General features: G+C 40.4%; 1 protein-coding gene across 1 annotated transcript in view; it reads right to left on the bottom strand.

Annotated features, from left to right (window-relative positions):
• The window catches only part of GTF2F2 (general transcription factor IIF subunit 2), a gene marked incomplete at its 5' end in the record, with an annotated part of 93,379 nt that extends 68,677 nt beyond the window's left edge, over positions 1–24,702 (bottom strand). Inside the window, 5 exons of the mRNA XM_021375642.1 lie at positions 6,813–6,851; positions 15,095–15,239; positions 17,274–17,292; positions 17,783–17,856; positions 24,421–24,702. Of these exons, the coding sequence (XP_021231317.1) occupies positions 6,813–6,851; positions 15,095–15,239; positions 17,274–17,292; positions 17,783–17,856; positions 24,421–24,702 (559 nt within the window). The remainder of the gene's footprint in view (positions 1–6,812; positions 6,852–15,094; positions 15,240–17,273; positions 17,293–17,782; positions 17,857–24,420) is intronic.

The following is a 24,958-nucleotide window of genomic DNA, read 5'->3' as shown; positions in this document are numbered from 1 at the left end:
TAAGGCTACCAAGCTATGTAAAGTTTCTTCTTCCTCACTATAAAATGGAATAAGTAATTTGTGGTAAGTAAAGAGGGGGGAAAAAAACCCAATTACTAAGGAAGCTTATCAAAAGCTTGTTATTTAAAAATGCAGGCAGAGACCTGGGAGGAAAATGTGCTTATCATATAACTAGATATGTAAGTTGCATCCCAAAGAAATGCCTCCTATTTATTTCCACGGTAACTACAACAGATACAAAGAACACAATAACACTATTTGATAGAATAAATTCTCAGCTACAAAACACTATTTTGCAACATAGTCACTAACGTTAGCTAGGCATTTTTGCCAGCAGTGAACAACCTGCATGCTGCACTTCTAAAAGTCTGCACCAGTGGAGGTGACCCACCGTTTCACAGCTATGATGGCATTGTTGCTAGGAAATGTTGCCCATGCAGTCCATCTTTCATCGATTCGAAGAGATGGAGGTCAGAAGGTGCCAAATCTGGACTATATGGTGGGTGTGGTAGGACAGTTCAGCCAAAATTGGCAATGTGCTCCACAGTCTAAAAACTCATATGGGGCCTTGTGTTATTGTTCTGCAAGACAAAGGCTGCCTTCTTCTCTGGCCTGACTCTGGAAGTTTGAGACTTCAGCTTAGTCAGTGTCATTATGTAGTGGTTAGCACTGATAGTTTGTCCAGGTTTTGGGTTTGTCCTGTCCCAAAAGACAGCACACATCACTTTACCTGCTACGGGCTGCGTCCCGAACATTTTCTTCAATGGGGAATTCACATATCTCCACTCCATGGACTGCTGTTTTGACTCAGGCTTGTAGTGGTGACACCATGTCTCGTCACCTTCAGCCTTATATCAGCTCAATAGGTTCTGACAAACTTGCATATGGTGTTCCCGCTATTTCTGCATTAGCATTTGTGGGACCCACCTGGCAAATATTCCAAACTTGGCAATATTCCAATGTTGGTACCATCATTTAGGTTTAGATTAGATGTCAGAGGGAGGTTCTTTACAGAGAGTGGTGAGGTGCTGGAACAGGCTGCCCAGAGGGGCTGTGCATGCCCCATCCACAGTGTTCAAGACCAGGTTGGATGGGGCCCTGGGCAACCTGGTCTAGTACCAAATCTGGAGGTTGCTGGCCCTGCCTGTGGAAGGGGGGTTGGAACTTGATGATCCTTGAAGTTCTTTCCAACCCAAGTCATTCTATGATTCTATGATTTCCAACACATTGAAGCCAATATTCAGCTCCTTACACAGTTCCCTGGCTGTAACCCACCAATTCGCACAGATGAGCTGATCGAGATGCTCTTCATTTCATGGTGTGACAACTATAGATGGTTGCTCAGAACACGGCTTGTCTTTCACATCACTGTCACCACTGCTGAAGTGCACCACCACCACCTGTGCTCACATCCACTGTTTGGTCTCCATAAACATTCAACATGCGTTGATGAATGTCAGTGGGTGCCATTTTTTCTGCATGGAGGAATTCAGTGACACGCTTTTGCTTCATACACGCTTCCATGTCAGACACTATTTTGTCAGACTGCTGCTCTGCTGCCATCTGTTGCACAGCAACAAAATGTAACAGAATATTGGCAGGGAGGTTCAACCTCTACTGCCACACCACCAACATCCACCTCTGACGTCATGGGCCAACATAATAAAATAGGAGGCATTACTTTCAGAGCAGTCTTCGTCAATTGGAAAAAAACAAACACACAAAAAAAAACTAGAGCTTGAGAATTATAGTACCGGGTCAGCTCAGCATCTTCTTTCCAACACAATGGGTCCATGAAAAACCTTATGGAAAGATTAAACACGTTGGATTCTCATCCTAGGCATGCATCAAGCCACCATGCATTTGTGGGTCTCCAGAATCAGACGTCATCTTAATCTCCATACCTTTCACTGGATATTCTTTTACATATCTCTTTGGTTGTGAAAGTCTTTAACATAAAGTATCTTTACATACACGTCTTCTGGCAAGGAATTCAACAGTTTAATTACATCCTGAGTGCAGAACCACCTCTTATTTGCTTTGAAACTGCTTCCTGCTAGCTTTACACCCACTACACATCAGCCTTGTACTGGTCAAGGCAGCAAGCTCTTGATCTCTCTCTGCCCCCTTGAACCACCACCTAAGGCTCTAATTTAGTCCTAACACTGCAAATGACTGATGATGGAGTCCATGTGATGTGACTGCGCTGGTAGGTGAGTGAACTCCAGCAAAATTTCTCACAGAAGACAAAAAAAAAAAAAAAGTGTGGAGTCATTGTCTGCAAGATCAGACATGGTTGAAATTCCTGGGCTTACTTGAGTCACAAAGAAAGACCAAAACTTCCAATACAAGCCGAAAGTGTAATGCTCAGTGAAATAATTCAACATACTGGACAATGACACAGCTGAAGGAGGGAATATGCTTGGGGCATTGCTTTATACTGGATTATGTTCTCAGAATAGAGACTGTACAATAAAATTGTCTGTGTTGAAAGATGTGAAGTTCATGATAGGTAAATTTTTTTTTTTAATGGGTTTGAGACAAAATATAAATGCAACAAGAAAGATGACTGCAAGCTAAACACATCAGGACTCCTAAGTCAAGAAGATAAATATTATAATATTCATACAGCATTCTAAGATAAACAGACACTAAGTACCGTATTCATGCAAGTTTTTTTTGAAAAAACTTAGCTCCAATTAATATTAATCTACATTAAATCCATATCCTTTATACTGTTCTACCACTTGGATCTCCACAATATTTATTTTAGCCAGTATAATAGACTTTGACTACCTTGAAAGAGAAATGGTTGCCTCTCCATGTATATTAACAGCAACAAATGGAGCCTCATTACTTATTATGATTCCTGGAACACTACCAAGAAGCCTGTAATTTAAGTTTTATTGCATTTACCTGCCAACAGAAAAAAAGTTACATTTCCAAGACAAAAACTGCTTCTGTGGCTTGAAAATGACAGATTCTGTAATTAAGTTATCTTCAATACTGAGGTTTCTGCTAGCATTTAAAGTAAGAATTACTCCTTTACTCCTTCTGAGGATCATTCTTCCTCTAACAGTTAAAGCTTTGCTTCAGGAGTATAATTAATATATGCTAACCACTTTCAAATTGATTAGAATCAAACGTGCACATAGCAGCTTCATGCAGTTTTGCCATAACAAAAAAACTCTGCGTCCTTACCAAAAAATTGCTGGTTTACTGCACACAGCTCAGCATTTAATAGAAGTACTTACACTGAATTTTAAGTATTCCAACACATGCATAAATCAATACCTGATTTTTTTTATTATGACACCAAAAAATGAAACAAGTATCATCTGCAGACAATTCAAAAGTTACATATTTGTGTCTGCAGTCAGATGTGTACGTTCACAATTGGCAAAATGTTAATACCAGGTTCATGTTCTATAGTCCACAGCATCTCAGATAATTCAGTCCTCTTACCCAAAGTCCAGTAAATGGTCTCAGTGGTGCCTCTCCTCTCACTAGCAGGCTTTAGTATTACTCACTGGCAGGCTCAGGGAAAGAGATGACTAACACCTCGTCCTAAAGCATGTTAAGTACTGATGGCCGCTGTTTGCCGTGAACTTATGTCAAACACTTTAAGAGATGAAATTTAAACACAACAGGATTGCAACTGGCTTGAAGCAGATCCAAGATGTAAGCATGTGTAATACTCCTTGATGTACATGTCCTTGAAAAAAAATATGCATCTGTAGTTTGTGCACACAGTTGACACACACACACACTTCCCTATGAAAGACTAGCTGTGCTTTCAAAATGATGCTCTCACAGCCTTGGCAACATTATAATCAACTGCTGCCCATGCAACTTTAACACACCTCCAAGAGGACAACATGTAAAAACACACTTCTTTACCATACCATTCCTAAAAGACTATACGCTTGGGACAGCAGCTTTTGGGTATTTCCATTTTGGGGCAGGCTGGAGGACAGGTCATGCTTTCCCTGGCACAAATGCTTGGTTTTCACAGCTTCTGTCACCACTGACAGCACTTACAGGGAGGTGCAAGAGAATCTATAGGTCAACAAAAACTACATACGTGTATTTGGGTTTAAGTTTCTCTCTCACAAAATACACGATGCTGCTCAGCACCATATAGGAATAAGTAGGGCCAATTCTCATTTCTCTTTCCTTTAGCTGACATCTTATTTGTTACCTTCCTTTTACATCCAACAAAAGCCTGGCTTCAGGCACTGAACAACATTGGCTGAATCCCTGAGCACTCATCTCAAATGATCAAATTGAATATGTGAAAGGAGCTCAAATTTTAAGTAAACTTGTTTCAGGTTATATCTTAATTCCTTAATGTTTTGACTGTAACCTTCACATCATCAAAAGTATTATGGATACTGACCATTTACATGGGCTCAAAAACCAACAGGGATACTTCACAGAAGTAAAACTCGTGCTGGCTCTGGATCTCTCTGTCCTCTAGATCATTAAAGATCAGAAGATGTGTTTCTGGCGAGGCACCACTATGTTTTTGCATTGTTCTTATCCTCTTTTCAAGAATTCTTAGTCACTGCTGAGGACAAGGTCCTGGGTACATGATCGTTGGTCTGAACCAGTATTGCGTTGTCTCTCTATATAGTATTAAGAATTGTGGCAGCACTGATCCAATGATAAACGTTACTAGAAATATCATACATAATGCTAATGATCTATAACTTTAAAATGGGTTCTGAAGATTGATCTCACCCTTCTAAAACAAAAATTCTGGAGAAAATCTTAAGTAGGTAAACCAAAGGATTTCCTCATGTTACTTGTCTCATTCACTTTCTTTGTTTATTTTCTAGCTACAAATAGACTTTATTGCAGTAATATCTAAAAGCAGTCACTGGGGTCCTATTGTGCTAAAATAACACATAAAGGTATACAAGACATCACCTATGCGTCAGAAGTACTTATGGTACTGATGAATTAGATCAGCAGTGAAATGGAGGACTCAGTAAGTTGAATTACTTGAAGGGTAGTTTAGGAAAGGTCATCTGAGTTTTATGACGCATTTGGGAAAAAAAAAGTGAATAAACAAATTCTAAACAAGTAAGTGTAACCGATGCTGAGAGTCTTCCTTTAAATGCCATGGTGTAACCAATTACCATCATTTAGTAACTGAATCCCCAATCAGCTTAATTCCGTCAAATGGGTTTGGCACTTCATCTTGTCAGTGTACTTAAACAGTGCCCAGCACACAGTTGCTCATTCTCCTCATTGACGCAAAAATAAAAGCAACTAAACATATACAGTCATCTTACACAATGTACCCTGGACAGGGAGCAAGCAGAAAGAGTGAGAAGCAGATGATTCCATCATTCACATGAAAAGCCAAAACAAAATTGAACCAAGAACTGCAAAGCACAAACAAGCACGTATGCCTACAGCTACATAAAAATACCAGAGAAATACAATGTAAGTATTAACATGCTGACTCATTTTAGAAGTTGAATTCTGAAGATCACCTTTAAATGCAGCCTCCCATGGCAGTGAATCTCAGTGTTCGAGTGGTATACAATACTAACCTCTAGAACGTAACCCTTCATAACCTTAAAGTCATATCACAGCTAACTTGCAATTACAGTGATTGGGTTTTATCAAGTATCTGGAATAAACTGCAAGTTAGAAAACACACACAAGAAACAGATGTCTTCATGTTACAGTGTACAAAAAATTATATTCCAGAAGACAATGTGAACGACCATTAGCATTACACTTATGTTTAGGAATTCCTTTTAAGAAGGATGGGGGTTGTAAGACTCCTTCCAGTCCATCTATGGTCTCTTCCATTCCTACATACAAACGTTGGTACTATTTAATCTGTATGCATCACAGGTAATCCTTCTACTAACAAGACTGAGATTTGTCTCCATATATATTGCATTAGCCATGTCCAGTTTCCCAGGATCACAGGCTCTTGCTAACCCTGACACTTATTTGCACTAGTATATTAATGACATTTTTGAAACATCTTTCTTTCATAAAAGCAAGAAAGGGAATTTTTATTAAACGCTACTTGACACTAAGATTTTCATGCTGTCATGTACATACCTGGCAATTTCAGTAATGTAAGCCCAAAGGATTTAGCAGAAGAGAAGGGAGCAGGCAAGGACTGACCTCAGGAGAGTTCTGCTTGAGCTGCTGGGGAATTGCACTTGCACCTACCTCTCTAATTCTAAGCTATTTTATGGAGCTGTCTCCTTCCCCCTCACTGTAAAGGAAGCCTGCACAGACTAGCTTAAACTTCAAAAAAAATCTTTTGATTCCTAAGCATGCCTGATATCCTATCTAATGGAAGCACATTATAGAAGTGAACTAAGAATTTTGACTCTTTCCAAGGAATTTATAAATCTTTCACAAGCATTAGAAAAACTGAATTAAGTACAACGCTAGAATGCTATAATTTAGACTAATTAGTCTATGCAATTAAAATCAAATAACACAAGATTTGGAAGTCTACAACCTTTCCAATCAGGAGGAAAGGAGCCAAGCTAAAAGACCAAAAAAAATATATGAGAAATACCAAATATAAATCTAAAATGACGTTCTATAAAACATTACATTTTTAATGCTCTCCTCCATAATTTTTTTTCCATTTAAATAAAAATATTAATAATTTAAGCTTCTGGTTGCAGCAGACATTTTATGATACGCTGCCCTAGAAATATAACAGACTTTTTTTTTTTTAGCTACCAATTTCTTGGAAAGTCAAACTGAAAAGACTCAGTTGTAAGTCATTACTGTAGTGTTTCAAAGAAAGAGTCCACACTCACCATAGCTGCTGCTTTCAGATTTTTCTTCTGGTTGGCTCTCTGGAAAAAAACACAAATGAACAAAAAAGGAAACGTAATGTTTCTGTATTGACAACTACAAAACAGGCTGCAAAGCAAAGAAGGACAAATCAAAATAAAATCACAACTACTGAGTTTGATTAACGTTTATAAATGCACTTTTTGAAGAAAAATTTGTCACGCAGAGCAACAAAATTCTCCTTTAGTGCTCAAACTCACAACTTAAATGAGATAACTCCATTATACCTCTGACTGAACTCTGCATAAATGAAGTTACACAGTTATAGAAAACCAGTGGTAGGATCATGCTTAAGAGAGAAACAATACCCATTTATCTCACCAGTCTCTGTAGAAAAATGAATACTGGTTTTGCACATTAAAAAAATAAATTAATTAAAAGCTCTGCAAAGGAATACTCTTAATTAGAAGTAGGTACATTGTGAACATGAACAACCTCCTCTCCAGCTTTTCTGCAGCATTCTAGATAACACAAGCATTATTTTTTCAGTCTCTTCACCTTTTCATCACTGGCCCTCGGATGATGGTATAGCCCAACTTATTAGGTAAAAATTCAAGTTTTACGTGAATCAGAAATATGTACTGTTCCATGGAGAATCAGAGTATGCATGAAAGAAAAAAAAAAATGACATGCTGTGGATAGCAAAAAAAAAAATTGTCGCCGAGGTGAATGGCAGAGTGCAAATCAGAAACAGCTTTCTGCATTAACTTCCAATCCAGCCTTTCAAGAGATAGCGACCCAAAGATGTATTCTGTTAAATCAAGTTTTAACACTTAGAAAGCCCTATGAAAGTAAATCCCTACATGAATCTCCCAACCTCCTCCTACGCTTGCTCTTTTTACACCTCTCCTAATATAGGGGATATAAAGAATGTTTTAACTCATCTGAAATACAGTTAAAAATGATAAAATACTCCCATCTTTCGCTTCCATCTCAGACATGTCACAGCTATCATTAAGGACAATTTACGTATAGGCAAGAGGGAATTACGGCTGTAACTTGGAGAGAAATGTTTTGAGTTGTTAGGTTGATCATTTCTGTCATTTGCAGGCTGCGTATTAGCAGAACTGAAAACTGACAACTGAAAAGGACTTATTTTACAAAACCTTCTTCCTGCCCCTGGTTCTTGCTGGCTTTCAGCGCTGAGGCCCTGTTTTCTCAATGAAAAGGCTGACAGTCCAAGGACCAATGCAAATAGTAGGATCTGTGAGATGCTGCTTTTTCCTTCTTGAACAGGGGCTGTTGTTTGCTGAAGGTATGTCTTTTCTCACCGAGAAAATGACATTATATGGCCTCTTCCCACACATGAACAGTCACAAAATGAGCGTGAGCCCTAGCAACTTCCATACATCTAGTTTAGTCCAACTGAAGAAAAGCAAATATTTTCTCATTCACTTTCTTTTCTGAGTGTATTTTTCACATTTACAGCATGATGTTATTACCCAACCAACATTAGCTATGGAAGCATTCAGTACATCCCCAACAAGCAAAAAGGACTTAACGAAGAACATGCAAACATACTGAGACATACCAAACCTTGGCTGGACTGGGACAGAACTGGCTGGATTTTAAAACTGTTATCGTGGAAGACTGGCTACCTACTCATAGCTACTGCATAAGAAGATGTCACACTTAAAAATTGTTAATGATACATATATATTGCCATTTGAATCAGAGATAGCATGTCCACAGGAGGAGCGAGTGTGTTCACCTGTATGTAGCAGGGGAATCTGCCTTTAACAGAGATAAAAAAAATAAAATTCAAGTCTTGCAAAAAATTGGTATTTTTCTTCAACAATAAAATTTTTTTTTTGTTATGATTAGATCATGTGTCTGTGCTTTAAAAGTCTTTTGAGTATCAAAATATTGTGAGGGTGGTAAAGGCAGTTGCACTATGCCTACTTAATACGCCTTATTCACGTAGGTTGCAGTTGCTCAGCCTCCTCTGTAACATACAAGATTCACAGACAGATGTCAATGGGACCTGACTTCTTTTTTCCCCCATTATACATCAGCGAGATTGAGAGGAAACAAAGTCATTGAAGTAGGCAGAAAGCCAACTCTACTCTCATCATGTTGAGTCCATTGTAATACTCCATATATTTCATGCATTCTATCCTCAAAACAATTATTTATGTTTGCACAGGAATAACAGTCTGTAATTTTAATAATAAAAACTAAGAGAAAATTAGCTTACCCCTGACAACCAGCTGAACTCACCTTACAGTAATTTGTTAATCTTCAGAATGCTCCGAAGAAGTTGGTAAGTAAATACCACTTCCATTTTTTAGGGAAGGAGAAGAAAGATGCTGTAAGCAGTAGCTTTTTTTTTTTTTTTTGGCAGACTGCATGTCACAATAGTACATATGAAATCCTGACCCATCAAAATGCTGCCTAACGTAACGATGTGACAAACTTGAGTACCATATTCTGCTTTTCTGATAAAGGGTTGCATCTTCTCTATGATCCTTACAAATATTTCAAAATTTGTGTAAGTGCCAGAGACCTGAAAGGCAGCTGCTGTTTGTTTCTTTTGCTCATAAGGTTGCCAACAGGCTTTCTTCTCCTGCTGCTACCTGAATACTCTAAAGCCAGTCCATAAAAGATTGACACAAATAAAGGAACAAGGAAGTATTAACTGAGACCACAAAGCATTTTGGAGACTGGAACTTTGTTAAGTGACAGCTCAAACAAATAGATGCAACTGGAAAATATGCTGAAGTACACAGGTATACACCAAAATTCCTGACCAGGGAGAGCGAAAACGCAAAGCAATGGGGGGCATTTATTTAACAAATACCAGTCCGATGAGAAATTTGAGATATCAAACACATATCTAATAAGACTGGAAGTTGTATCCCAAGACATCAAGATTCTGAGTGCTGTGGAAACAATTAAATGTAATTATAGCAGTAACTGCTTTCGTTATTGAAAGAAAAAATTTTGGAAAGATGCTCCTTATTAGTCATTTCTTCCCTTCAGATTTCTTCAAATGGCTGGATATAGCTGCTATTCCAAAATTCAAGCTCTGAATAATCATTTTCACTGGAATACAATCAAGTGTATTGTAAGCTATACAGTAGGCATGATTCATGTACCAGCACAAAAAAGGGACATTCACATTAGAAGTTGTGTTTAACTAAAATAAACAAGGGAAGAATATTGGAGGGCAGTGGAAATAAAAGAGCTGGTACACAGGCAGAGTTATTGGTATTACTGAATGGGATTATGAAACAGAAAAGTTGCACTTCATGAAATGAGATTCTGAAAGAAGACACAGAAAACCTGACAAGAATATCACGTGAAGAGCTTCTTCTGTGAACCACAGCATGGTGAAACAATCCATGCACGACTGCTTCTCAGGAGGAAGCAAAGGTTCAGAAGTCATTCTGTCAGCGCAATTCTCTACGCGCATTTTACTCAAACGTCTGTAAGATGGGACAAGTATGAAGGAATTAAACATCGCTAAATGAAACGTGAAGGTAATCCCACTCATGAAGGGGGGATTGTGAATAAATATGATAAATATGTTTAGGCTGGACATTGGGAGGCACTGCTTTTCTGGAGGAGTGGTTGGGTGCTGGGGTGGGCTGCCCAGGGAGGTGGTGGAGTCACCGTCCCTGGAGGTGTTCAAGAAACGTTTAGATATAGCGTTGAGAGACATGGTTTAGTGGGGTTATTGGTGGTAGGTGGATGGTTGGACTGGATGATCTTGGAGGTCTTTTCCAACCTAGCTAATTCTATGATAATCACACCCAACTTTACAGAAATATTTTACGCTGTATTTTACCCTACAGTATAAAATCTTTCTATCCATCCATCAGTCCTTTACAGTTAGGGATGCAATTGTCTACCAAGGTCTGTGTTTTCCCAAGTCACATTAGTAGCACATTTTTCCAATAACCAGCTCAGTAAGAAACTTTTTTCATCGCCTATAACATAGCTGCATTTTTTTATTTATATTAAGTGCCAGCACGCCTTAACTACCTGCTGGCAGAAAAATTAAGCAAGAGGAAATAAAAGTAGTTAAGGGAATTACTTTATAATCACAATCAGAAAAGTTTAATGTTAAATATTTAACAAAAGCCTGCTCTCATTTCTTCAACCAAGACAGAAGCTGTCAAATTATACCACTTCCTTATGCCAGTAGGAAGTTTGGAAGGATACTTTTAATCCAGTATGCCCCATATCAAGTCTAAGATTTGCCCTTAGGTAGTTCTCAGCTATACACACATAAGAAAAATTCATTTTGTTCAACACAGCACATTGAAATACATGCAAAATGCTCTCCTTTCCTCCCGCTCAAAAAAAATTACAACTGCGATATCTGATGACAAAGATAAGATAAAATGACTGGAAGCACAAATAGCATTGTTGCATAGCAACTGTTGATGTACATATGGTGATGTTTATGGAACAGAATGTAGTTCATATTTAATGCTAAAATAATACTGAAATCAGCCTAGACAGCAAGAGACAACTGTGCTCCGGATCCCTCTGCAGTCATCAGCGAAGTATTAGCTCAGAGCTAGCACATGCAGTAGAAGATCAAGAAACTGCATTTCATTAGACTCTGGATGTAACAAATCGGACAGCAAAAGAACCTATCAGCAAAAGAACCTATTTCTGTCCATTAACTAACATGGGACAACCAGAGATGCAGAGATTTACAGTTCATGAAATAAAGGATTCTTTCCAATCACAGGTTATCAGAAGCAAGTGTGGTTAAGACAAAACAAAACAAAACAAAAAAAAAGAAATCCATTCAGCACTCCAGAAACTACATCATGCAGAAAATACTAAATTACTTGTCAAGTTTGATCTCTTTTGCTTGCTTTAAGTGATCTGAAGTATCAATGCTAAGTACTGAATTGGCCAGATGGGTAAACTCCCTGCAGCATCCTCTCTGACTACAAAAGATTTCAGATGCAGCTTTGTCAACCCTCATTCATTTTCTGAATCAAAAAGATCACAGAATACCCTGAGCTGGAAGGGACCCACAAAGATGGAAACCAACCCCTGGCTCCACACAGGACCACTCAAAACCCAAACCATAGGCCTGAAAGTGTTATCCAAATGCTACTTCAACTCCAGCATCTTAGGGCTGTGACCAGTGCCTTGGGGAGGCTGTTGCAATGCCCGACTACTCTGTGATGAAGATGGTCACAACATAATGGGGATCCCAGGATTAGAGGATAGCAGACACAAAAAGTCCTAGAGTTTTTAAACACTCTATTTATAAAGGAAATCCAATTGTTATATGCAATTTTCTCTGTTTTAGATAAAGTTCAGTCTTCAGGAAAGGTATTGACTCAGAGTAATAGTGCACAAAGCACTCTTTGGTCCGTACTTCATTCACATTATCCCTCAAATATATCCTTACAGATGCAACATTAGAAATACCATGGGTGTAGCAGTTCTACACCAGCTTAATCATTGGACAATGTTTCAAATTAACCTATCAAATCTATAATATAGTGTACCTTGCAAAAGATAAAGCAGAAAGATCTCCAGCGCTTTGCACAAAAAATATGTTCTGATTTGAAAACAAACACTGGTGTGTGAGCATAAGAATTAATGCATTTCAGTTTTCTCCAACTGCTTCTTACCATGGATTGACTGATGTTTAAAGAGTTGTAAGCTTTTATTGGAGCCTTTTTCCATGGTTGACACAACATTAATGGATCTTCTCCATTGGGACTTTCTCACATCAGATAGGGCAGCAGCATTTCATTTGGTTAGGATGCACTCTTCAGACTCTTGCAGAGTGCTGAAATTGGCCACGGAGCTCAAAACATATTGGAAATACACATTCCAACACAAGAGTGGGTGCAGGAACATGGTGTTGGTAAGCAACCAGAATGGAATTTGGGATATATTTCTCACATACTTTTCTTTTTTAAGAATCACAAAAAGTCAAACAAAAAAGTACATTAAAGTTTATTTTTGATTGTACGGCCAATACCAGCTTTAACACACCAGTAAAACTGTTTAAATATTTTGCACTGATTGCATGCCACGCTTGCTATACCCAAGCAAAAACAGTGTTGACAAGTTCTATGTTTATTTAGTGCTTCAATCCAAACATTCGTCATTCCAATTAACACTCTTTGCTCCTAATTAATATTGTAACTTCTACTTAATAGATTGATAGTCCTTGAATAACACTTTGTAGTTGCTAAGAAATGTTAATTTTTTAATCAATTAAATAAAAGTAGGACAGCATCTTAATACCTAAAGGTTTCAGGACATCTGTAATACAGATGGCAAAATGGAAATCATAGAATGGCTTGGGTTGGAAGGGATCCCAAGCAACATCAAGTTCCAAGCCCCCTGCCACAGGCAGGGCCACCAACCTCCAGATCTGGTACTAGATCAGGTTGCCCAGGCCCCAGCCAACCTGGCCTTGAACACCTCCAGGGATGGAGCATCCACAACCACACTGGGCAGCCTGTTCCAGCACCTTGCCACTCTCTCTGTGAAGAACTTCCCCCTGACCTCCAATCTAAACCTTCCCTCCTTGAGCTTAAAACCATTCCCCCTTGTCCTATCACTGTCTACCTGAGTAAAAAGTTGATTCCTCTCCTTTTTATAATCCCCTTTTAAATACTGGGAGGCTGCAATGAGGTCTCCTCGCAGCCTTCTCTTCACCAGGCTGAACAAGCCCACCTTCCTCATCCTGTCTTAATAGGAGAGGTGCTCCAGCTCTCTGAAATAAATGCGCATCTTCTAGCTACCACATTCTAATAACCTTCATTATAATGACAAACACTGAATATTCAAGTTAAGCTGCAGTCAGCGCAATGCTCAAGTTTCATGAGAGCTTTTTTGAAGCAATATTTTTTTGTAGAAAAGTCTCTTGGAAAGCAAAATCCCTCAAGATAGCAAACACGCAAAAATCTCAGAATGCATATTCTAAGCACATCTTTACACCTGAAATATCTCTCTTCTTGCAAGCATTCTGAGGTCAGGGCACAGAGAAACATAAAAGGATGAGGCACTACCAAAATGCTTAAAAGGTCTTTGAAAACTCCCTCTCTCTTTCCATATCTATAATCTACAGATTATAAAACTCAGTACTCCTATTGTGTTACATGTTACACACATAAAAATACAATAGTTTTTCAAGTGACAAAACAATGAAAAGATTGAGCTAGTTTCAGAGAAGGGACAGCAACTGAAAAGTGTCTGAGCGGTAGCATGAGAGCTTGTATTTCAAGCACAATGGTGACTGCCATGCTATTTATACCTTAATATCTCTATGTTCAGCTCTGAAATCTCCGAACTAGATTTTAAAAGAGAGGTGGTCAAACTTATTAAGTATTCTAACTCTGCCCCTTGAGTTATGATTCACTCTCCTTTATCTATTTGATAATCATCAGAGTGCCATCAGAGCACTTACCTGCCAGCCTATAAACACGAGAACATCAGAAGCAAATCACACTTTAGAGTTTGCTGCCCAAAAGATGGTACCAAAAATTATTGTTTGTCTCCTGGGGAAACCAAGGCTTAAGTGCCTGAAATTGAGCTATCTTCTGCAGACAGTAAGATAAGATCTGCAGACATCTTACTCCTTTCTCCAACACCCAAAACATGACTATGTAACTTCAGTAGAAAACCTTGCAGCACACAAGACTTATAAGCAAGGCAGCCTGCTGAGCATACTGTAGGCTATAACACTACCACATAGCTTAAACCTAACATGCAATTTAGGACATATTATCTTGAGCATCCTAATCGCTCATACAGTTCCTGAGCTGTACTGAGCGAGAAAAAAAATAACAACCTTACTGCTGCAGAGTTCAGTATTATAACCTTGTCAAGCTTTAATACACTTAAACAGTTTTGTTGTCAGAAAATGAAGTAAACAGATGTGTTTATTGCTAAAATGAACCTGTTCAACTGGATTGAGGAACAATCATCGTTCTTATGAAACTAAATTCACAGTATAGACCTTGTCTTCCTTCCCTAAAGCCGATGGGAACCCAAAAACACTTTTCCAGTTAGAAGTCTAAAAGAGAATGACAACGTACTGCACTGTATGCTCTCTGTTCTTTTTAGTAGACCCACAGTTGAAATGTGAAAGATAACATAAATACAGGAAAACCAGTAAAGATGGTACATAAGCAGAAAACCACAAAACAAAGCTAAGAGCTTACTTCTCAGTCTTCTGGCCTTTACAGCATCCAGATTACTGAAATAAAGCCTACTAGAAATGTAACAAACTACAATAATTCTAACTTACCTGTTGAACTTTCTGTGAACACTGTTAAGGTCTGTCCTCCCACACTTTGCAAAAGAAATGGATGTTCCCTTGGTGCACTGACAGAAGCAGGTTTTCCTCCAATATCACTGATGCTTGCAAGCTCTTCATTCAAAGTAAATGACACCTAACAGTCACAATTATCAAAATGTTATTAAACAGACTCAATTACACAGCTTCAAGAGTTATGGGGAGATACAAAGAGAGAAAAGACAAGCAGCACAGAACATTTCTATTTCAAAAACATAAAGAATGGGGCAAGACTCTTACTACATGGATCTCTTGTTGAAATAAGGTATTCAAAGTTTTCATGTATTTAACAAAATTTAGTCCTCTTTTAATAACTTTTTATGACTTCTTTCAGTCAAAACATGTTTTAATTTTACTTTTAAAAATCTAAGGCAAACAGCTTTTCAGATACCATTCAGTATGAGTGCTTTAAAATGTTTCACACAGCGAGTTTATTCCCCAAGAAAGTGCTAATGTACACAAGTGTTATTAGCCTCGGAACTCTGAATTGCACACAGATCAGAAGTTCAAATACAGCTCCTTTGCTATATTTACATCACACGGCCAATAAAGATTCTGAAGAGGTACTGGAGTGACTGGGTAAGCAGAATCCCTAGCCATGGGACACAGCAAGAAATCTGACAAAGGACTGTTCAGACCAGCATTACATACTTTTCCTGTACATCCTGCTCAGCCTCACTTTGCCACACAGCTCTAGTATCCCTGCAAAGCCAGCTGTTTCCATGGGGTTCCTCACCACTGGGCTCCACGCACTTTGTGACTCTCATCAGCATCAAGGCTTGGGCGTGGGGCTCACAAAAATCAGGAAGCAGGGCCCATATTCCAGCATAGAAAAGTCCAGTGAAACATCCAGACCTCCAGTAGTCTCCCAACTTATACTATAGAGATTTTAGACAGGTTCTCAAATGGCAAACGCAGTTTGCTTCCCTGTCATTGTACGGGCCAGAGCTTCTTCCAGTTCAAAGTGATAATCCTAAGTAATTCTAACTAATGCTGCTTTTCTTATCTCCTGTAAGAAATACATGAAGTTACTGTAATTCACCGGGACTGCTAATAAAAGTAGCTGCCTTTTCATCTGGAAAAAAAAAACCCTAACTTTGCTTAATGCTTTATATAATTAGGACAAAATTCCAAATATAAGATGAAATTCTTTCTGAAATTGCAACCCACCATCTTCAACTTCTTTTGCTTTATCATCATCCCGCTAGTTCTCATGCAGCCTTTATTACTAACATATCTCAAAACACGTAAAGAAAATGTCACTACTACGACTGCTGCTTACAGATGGGGAAGCTGGGGCTGTTCAGCCTGGAGAAGAGAGGGCTGTGAGGTGACCTGATAGCAGCTTGTCAGTATCTAAAGGGGAGCTAACAGGAAAGAAGGGGATGGACTCTTTAGCAAGGTCCGTAATGACAGAACAAGGGGAAATGGCTTCAAGCTCAGGGAGGGTAGATTTAGGTTAGATATAAGGAGAAAGTCTTATACAGTGAGGCACCAGAAGAGGTTACCTAGTGTTGTAGTCGATGCCCCATCCCTGGAGACTTTCAAGGCGAGGCTGGATCAGGCCATGGGCAACCTGATCTAGCTGTGGTGTCCCTGTTCACTACAGGGGACTTGGACTAGATGGCCCTCAGAGGTCCCATCCAGCTCTAAGGGTTCTGTGATTCTATGATTCTAAGCAAACTTCAGGAATGAAAAGATTTTATGAAAGTCATAGAATCACAGAATATCTCGGGCTGGAAGGGATCCAACATGGATCAATGTGAGCCCAACTCCTGGCTCCACTAAGGACCACTCAAAAGCAAACCCTATGTCTGACAGCATTGTCCAAATGCTTCTTGAACTTGAACTTCTTGTCATGACCGCTGCCCTGGGGAGCCTGTTTCACACCCACTGCCCTCTGGTGAGGAACCTTTTCCTAATACCCAACCTGACTCTCCCCTGAAAGGGAAATCCCGCAATAAACATATGGGCAGAGGTATAAATAGAATTCTCTACTCCCAGCTGTGTGGTGCAATGCTTCATTACAGGTTTAATGAAAAATATGATATCAGAAAACATCAAGTTCTAAGCAATTTTTAGAATTCAAAATATGACACATCCAGAGCCTTTGGATTTAATAGTTACTTACTTCTGTTCTTCCTTGATTTCTGCAAAAGAAAATATTTCATGTTTTAGTTTCCATAATCTACTTCCACAAGTTTTGCTTCCCTGATGAAAAAGCAAATTCACATTCTAGCTCTGTTACTCAACTTGATTCCTGAGCTGCTCAATTGTTTTTCGATGCTGATGCCCAAAAATAAATGGGAAAAGTCAGCAGGTGAGAACAGAAGCAGCAAAATAGAACATTAATAAGTTAAAGGAGATTTTCCAGTTAGATGTGCATATTTCTTGGGTTTAAGAAATCAAACACCACATTATGAGTTACAACCACTCCCCAGTATAATTTAATGTATTTATGTATAATCAATATACAAGTGTTTTTCATTTTATAGAGAAATATGCACATAGTGCTTGTGATAAACAAAGTTATATAATATAAGAGGTGCAACATAATCTATTTTACTGCAGGTAACTTCTTCTACACACAATGTAAACAGTCTAAGAATTGCCAACAATTAAGGTACAGTAAAGGCTTACTTGGCAATCCTCAGTTTTCCCACTTCACCTCTTCCTGAGGCTTTACTCCACTGCTGTGACAGGTATTTGGGGACCTAAAAGACAACAGGTTTCAAGAAAAGCAGATCTTAAAATTCTGTATAAATTGCGTACATGAACATACTTTAAATGCTTTCACAATGACCACTTCAGGATACAGTATGAACTACACACAGTAGACAACTTATTTCACTGGGAGTGAAAAAAAGAATAAAGGTAGCATAAAAATAAGGCCAATGTAGAGTATGCTTGTCCCAAAAGAGGGAAAAACCTTGCACTATCTTGAATCTTGGACAGGTAGTAACAGTGCCTCATGGCACAAGCAGCAAACCAACAAGCTGAAAGCTGACTTTCTTCTTCTCCTACTAACGTAGCATGAGCTGAAATCATGGCCTGCTCCTCTACTCTCTGGCTTACAGACCAGCTTACTGCTACCAGGTAACCCTGGCTCCAACACCCTGCACTTCCATAGCCAGCCTTGTGCCTGGCTGCAGCTGCCGTGCCACACACACACACACACACTTCACATTTCCAAACACATCCTGGAGGCCAGGTGCATCTGCGACAGCACTTCATTTTTCTGGAGATAACAAGGCCAGGAGAATGTGTCCAGCGCTCAGCAGGGTTACCCAGCTTCTTCTTAAAGACCAGGCAAGCTTAAAGAAGATGAGTCACATTTTTTCTACGAAATCAAAATGTTAAGTGCTTGTGTCAATAGCCTGTGCTACCTCTGTTTAGCTGGCAAACGGCTCTAAAACAGAGCGGCGGTAGGAGGGCGCATTTCCAGAGGACTTCAGAAAGGGCCACAGCCTTGTCCCAGAGAGCAGCACCTGAGAGTTCAGCCCCAGGGCAATGAGAACAGCACTAGCCCCCCAGCCCACGCCTACCCTTCCTTGCCACAAGTCAGCTGAACTGTTATTAGCACAGTGCAGTGTTTTCCAGATTGTGTAGGCTTTTGCCCCACCATTCAGCAATTATGATTGCCTTTCCAATGATGGCTTTTAATACAGACTGAACATGACACATCAACACAATAAATGTGAGGTGGAGCAATTTACCCCCTACACACAAGCTATTAGATATCTAAGTACCACGTCAAGAGATGGAACACAGACCTGTGACAACGAGGACAATCTCATACCTGACAATTTTAAGCTCTCTGTAAGATAGTTCAAGTGATACGGGAATTATAAATTTATTTCAAAAGGAAATAGCTGAAAGCAGTTTAACTGAAGTTCCTACTTCCCACAAACCCTTCCTCCCTAATACAGATGTAGCAGTCACTGCAAGAACATTATCTCAAAAACCTGAAGCAGTCTCGGTGAACTGTTACAGGAAAAATCATTGTACTGCACCAACACTGCATGCTAAAAAAGTATTTCGATACAGGAATTCTATACCTTTCTTCTTTACATATTCATGACACATCTGGACAAATCTACATTATTTTTGCAGGAATGGCTTAGTTCACATTACTGGCATAGTAAAGTTAATTCCAGCTGACACAGTCCACAGCTACTGAAAATATCCGTGCCCATGCAGGGAAACATTGTGAGATGCAGCTACTGAGAAAGAGAAACACACCACATTCTGTTTGTGGGATTTTGTTTCAAGCAGCAAACTGGCACTCTGATTTTGTCCTGCAGAGAATAAAAGCAACCCAAGTTTTACTCCAGAGCTGAGGAAGCTGGACTAGAGAAGGATTTGGGAGTGCTGACTGATGAAAGATTCAACATAAGCCAGCAATGTGTGCTTGCAGCCCAGAAGGCCAACAGTATCCTGGGCTGCATCAAGAGAAACACAACCAGCAGAGCGAGGGAGGCCATTCTGCCCCTCTACTCTGCTCTCATGAGACCCCACCTGGAGCACTGCATCCAGTTCTGGGGCCCCCAGCACAAGAAGGACATGGAGCTGTTGGAGCAGGTCCAGAGGAGGGCCATGAAGGTGATCAGGGGGCTGGAGCACTCCCTCTACGAGGACAGAATGAGAAAGCTGGGGCTTTTCAGCCTGGAGAAGAGAAGGCTCTGGGGGGACCTTATAGCAGCCTTCCAGTACCTGAAGGGGGCCTACAGGAAAGATGGGGAGAGACTTTTTATAAGGGCATGTAGTGAAAGGACAATTGAAAATGGCTTTAAACTAGAAGAGGGTAGATGTAGACTAGCTATTAGGAAGAAATTCTTTACTGTGAGGGTGATGAGACACTGGAACAGGTTGCCCAGGAGAGGTTGTGGAACCTCTCCTCCTCCCTGGAAGCATTCAAGGCCAGGCTGGATGGGGCCTTGAGCAACTGGTCTAGTGGGAGGTGTCCCTGCCTATAGCAGAGGGGATGGAACTAAATGATCTCAAATGTCCCCTCCAACCCAAACCATTCCATGACTCTGTGATTCTATTCCAGTTTGTCTATTCTGACAAACAGTAACCTGCAAAATTCTAAAGCTCAAATTAATTGAATAATAACCTTCCATTTAGCTGTTCTTCCTTAACAAAACAAACACAGAAAATAGCTTTGTATTGGCGCTTAGCACTTTCCTTTAGCTTCACAACACCTTGACAGCTGCAGAATAGATAGATGATGATGTCCTCCAACTTCTCAGCCAAACTCAGCATCGGTCCAGGTGCTGTAAGCTGCTAGCCCCGGGTCAAAGACGTCACAAGCATGTGACAAAGCAATAAATAGACACAATCTATTGAGATATATTTTTTTCAGTTTTTGAAGTGGTATAACTTTCTACAACAGATTTCACGCCCAATCAGATCTCATTTTCTTTCTAACAACACGATAAATGCTTTGACATGTGCTCTGGCTGACTTAATGGAAATATTGTGATGTGCTCACACCTCGTCTGTATCTAATTTATACTGCCAGGTAATGAGTAGACACACATTCAGTATAAGTGGAAAAGGACTGAAGGACTCCAATGCCATTAAAATCACTGACTTGCTATATAATATGATCAGACAGGGAATTTATTCAGACTGGGAAGCTGCAGATCAATCATACCCCTTTCAGTTGCGTGGGAAATAGTCTCAAAGGATGCAATTAATCATCTTTCTGCCAGCCTATCTGAATCAATGGCTACTTTGAGAGAAAGAGGAAAAAGGGTAATGAAGAACTGTGATGAAAGGATTACTTCTATCTGTATGTGGTTACTTCAGTTAAAATGAGATGGTACTCTCAAAACCACAAGCTAAAATCTCTAGCTCCATGCTAATGGCATAAGCAATCAAAAAAAAACCACAAATAATGTCTTACTTACATAGAGAAAGCTTAACTGGACAGTTTCTTATAATCTTATCATGCTAAAAGTTGAACTTACAGAGACTGGTCCATTTTCAGAATCTTTAACATACAGAAAATATTGTAAGAACAATGTACAAAATCTCAAAATAGTGTGCAGAAAACAAGAGCCAGCCGCTTGCCCAGAACAAAAAGAATCTTCAAAGAATCCTGAACAGGATTTTGAAGAAATGCACTCTCACAGAAAGACCGACTTGTGGACAAAAAAACTGCCCTTCTGAAAGACTGCCTACAGTTCTTGAGACAAGTGGCCTTTATTATGGGGCTCATAGGTACAAATACTCATTTCTCCATAAAGCATACAAGTGAATAAGGAGAAGAAATCAGAGGTACTAAGAAACATCATTTCAAGACCTCTTAAGACTGCTGTTTTCTTCTTGCTGTTCACATCACAAGGACACTGGGGCTCCTGCACAAGGGCCCTGCTCCATGCATCTCTCAGCTACCCTTAGAGCAAAGCACACAGGTATCCCCCACCTCTAATAAACCACTGATCATTTCCTCTGTGTGTACTTAGCTCTTTATATACCTAGCAATCCGTATACTGTACATACATCAGAAATCAAGTAAAACCGAGCTCAGGTTCTATGCTTCTGTTTTCTTTGATGTACTTTCATCTTTTGCACGTTCAAAATGATCGTTTTAAATATAAACCAATGCAGCAAATCAAAAACAAAACAACAAAAACACAAATAAAGAAAATAAGAACTCTAATGGTTAATACTAAATGGGCTTTACCCTATACAATAATTCCCCTTTGTAGCTTTCACTAAAAATACAAAAAAGTTACTGAGTTACTTTCTGGTTTTGTACTAAAGCAACTCACTTTGTTTCTTGTACCTCCACACACTGCTTGTGTTTCTAACCTACTCATCACTACACTTTTTATTGCCTGTTAAGTAGTCTCTCTGGAATACCTTCTGTGCTAGTGTAACACATGCTAAATGGGAATTAAATATCTTTTTCCCTCCAGTAAAACAGATCGCTCTCTTGCTGAAAACAAGCCTTGTTAACACACTTAGTGAAGAGAAAAGTACTGGTGCCACACAGTCACAACTTACTGCATGTTAAAAGAACATGGTAACAAGTCCAGTTGTCCCCAAATTCAAGTTCAAAGGATTTTAATGAGTAAAATCCTGCACACAATTTGCTATGGTTTACCAATGTTAGCAATTTTGTAATTTTTTTATATTATTCAAGATGACAACCAAATTATTAATTTAGACCATGTGCATGAACATGTACTTCACAGAACCATACTCAGGTGTTCTTTTAGTCCAGTTTTCTCATTAAAGCAGGCAGCACTGATGTGCCTGAACATTCCTGTCTTTCTTCAAGAACCACCAAACTGCATCAGACAAAAGGGAGACTGAGTTAATTACCCAGGAAAAACATCAGAAGAACAGCTATTTCCACAGCATGCTCTTCTAATTTCTGTGATTTTTTACTCAGTGGACTTGAGAGCATCTTCATTTCTAATACCTCAATACAGTATTCTTGCACCCATCTGTCTAAGGGATTTTTGAGTTTCTGCAAAGGTTTGATAGTCATGTCTTACTACTTCAAAAAGTTCCAGAACTTAAACACACACTGTGTAAAGCAATACCTACTTTGTCTGCTGTGAATGCCGACCAGATGAATTAATTTGTCACACCCCTCATTATTGTGTTAGAGCTGACTCTGACCTGTTCACCTTCTCCTGTTCACTTTTTTCCCTAGTCACTTGCAATGCTACTTATTACTCTACAGACATCTGTAAGACTGACAAATCAATCACCTTCCCAGCCTGAATGGTAACAGCATGCTGAGGAGTTCTCCCCACAGGCATCGTTCCTCATTCCCCTGGTAACTCCTCAAGCTCTTCTCTGACCTGTTTCTAGGCCTGCTATGTCATTCTCAGCACAGGAATTACAAGGCCAGGACTACAACCAGCATTCAGGTACAGGCAATACAGTGGCATGATATTTCATCTTTTCTTCCCTATGCCTTTTGTAATCATGCCCAAAATTGAATCTGCTTGTTTGCCTCTCACTGACGTGGCATTTTCACAGACCTATCCACACCTACTGTAAAATCACTGTCTTCTGACTCAAGGGCAACACACTGGAGAGATCCAACCATTGTATAAAAATGATTAGCATAGCATGTCAGCTTACATTTCTCATCTCTGATTTTCATTTGTCATTTCATCTTCCTGTCTTTCAGTATCATCATATTCTTCTGCAGCTTTCTGTCATCACCTTCGATTTCTAATGCCCTGGATAAGCTATTACAGTGCCTACAATTTCCTGAAAGGAGGTTGTGGCAAGGTGGGGGTCTGCCTCTTCTCCCAGGTAATAGTGATTCCATGAGAGGTGATGGCCCTAAGTTGCTCTTACAGGAGGTTCAGAATGGATATCAGGAAAATTTCTTCTCAGAAAAAGCAGTGAGGCACTGGCACAGGCTGCCCAGGGAGGTGGTGGAGGAGGTGTCCCTGTACGTGTTCAAGGAATGTGTAGATGTGGCACCGAGGGACGTGGTTAGTGGGCACGGTGGGGATGGGCTGACAGTTGGACTAGGTGATCTCAGAGAGCTTCTGTAAACTTAATGGTTCTGTGATTTGATGATTAGAACATCAAGCATTTTCCAGTAAAGTTTCATGAAAGCAAGCACTCAGATGTCGGTATGCAAGAGAAAGCCGGATGCAGCCACATACCACCAGCAGACTCACTCTGCCATGCAGAAATTCTGACATTCCTCACCGCTCTTCAAGAGTCTCAGCGAGGTGCTGGGGTGGCTCAAGTATGTGCTACACCTTTCACCAGCCAGAAACAGTGTTTGGGAACTATCCTGTCCTCACATGTTCTTTTGCACTAATGTACCAGGCCTGTTCCTTCTGTCCCCAAAAGACAAAGAGGAGGAGAGTGGCATTCTCCCCATCCCTGGAGGCGCTCAAGGCCAGGCTGGATGGGGTCTGGGCAGCCTGAGCTGGTGGGTGGCACTGCCCACAGCAGGGGACTGGAGCTGGGTGGGCTTTAATGTCCCTTCCAACCCCCGCCATTCTCTGATTCCACAATCTCTGTGCACCTCCACGTTACCCCCGTACCTTCAGCGCAGAGGTGAGTGTCACGGGCGTTATCCCTGCTCGCTGCTCTTATAACCGTGAGATGAACCCGGAAGACCACAAAGTTCCCGAGTTTGGGGAGTACGTAAGTGTCCCCACTCCCCTCGTCCCGCCGCACTTACCGGCGGCACCCCAGGACGCGGCCCCACAAAGCCCTGCCGGGCCCACGGCGCCGAACGCGGCCCGGCTCAGTGGAGCAAGGGCCCGGCAGCCACTCACCTTCACCAGCCACATGCCCGTGTTTTGCTTGGCCCCAGTGAGGTCCAGCTCGCCCTTCTCGCTCATGGCGGCGCAGCAGTCGGGCCGAGTTGGCCCCACACGCAGGACGGCTCCTCCTGCTCCCGCTGTACCCGCCCGGACCCGCACAGCAGCGTACCACCGGCAGACGGTGGCCGGCGGAGGACAAGCTACTCCGCCCGCGAAGGGCGGAGGAGCCGCGGGTTCGAGGCCCCGCCCCGGAGCCTTGTTGGCCACACAAAATGGCAGCCAGGGTGCGTTGTCTTACACCGGTAGTTGTGGGGTGAACGTGGGTGTTGCCGATCTATACGCTTTTTACGAAATTTCTAGAGGAAAAGCTGGAAGAAACAATGGGATGAGTTGCATGAAGAAGCCAGAGGGAAAGTGAAGTGGCTGAGATGTGTCATTAAAGAAAAAATTGCATAACGCTGGCTCCATTTCCTTCTATCTGTTATCAGTAGATCAATATCAGATATATATGTGCTGCTATACACACAAGCTCTCAGCAGCAGGATTTGCA

This window comes from Numida meleagris, chromosome 1 (genome assembly GCF_002078875.1).
Source record: "Numida meleagris isolate 19003 breed g44 Domestic line chromosome 1, NumMel1.0, whole genome shotgun sequence".
Classification (NCBI taxonomy): domain Eukaryota; kingdom Metazoa; phylum Chordata; class Aves; order Galliformes; family Numididae; genus Numida; species Numida meleagris.
The sequence above is the reverse complement of the archived record's forward strand: the minus strand, read 5'-3'. Positions and strand labels throughout refer to the sequence as shown.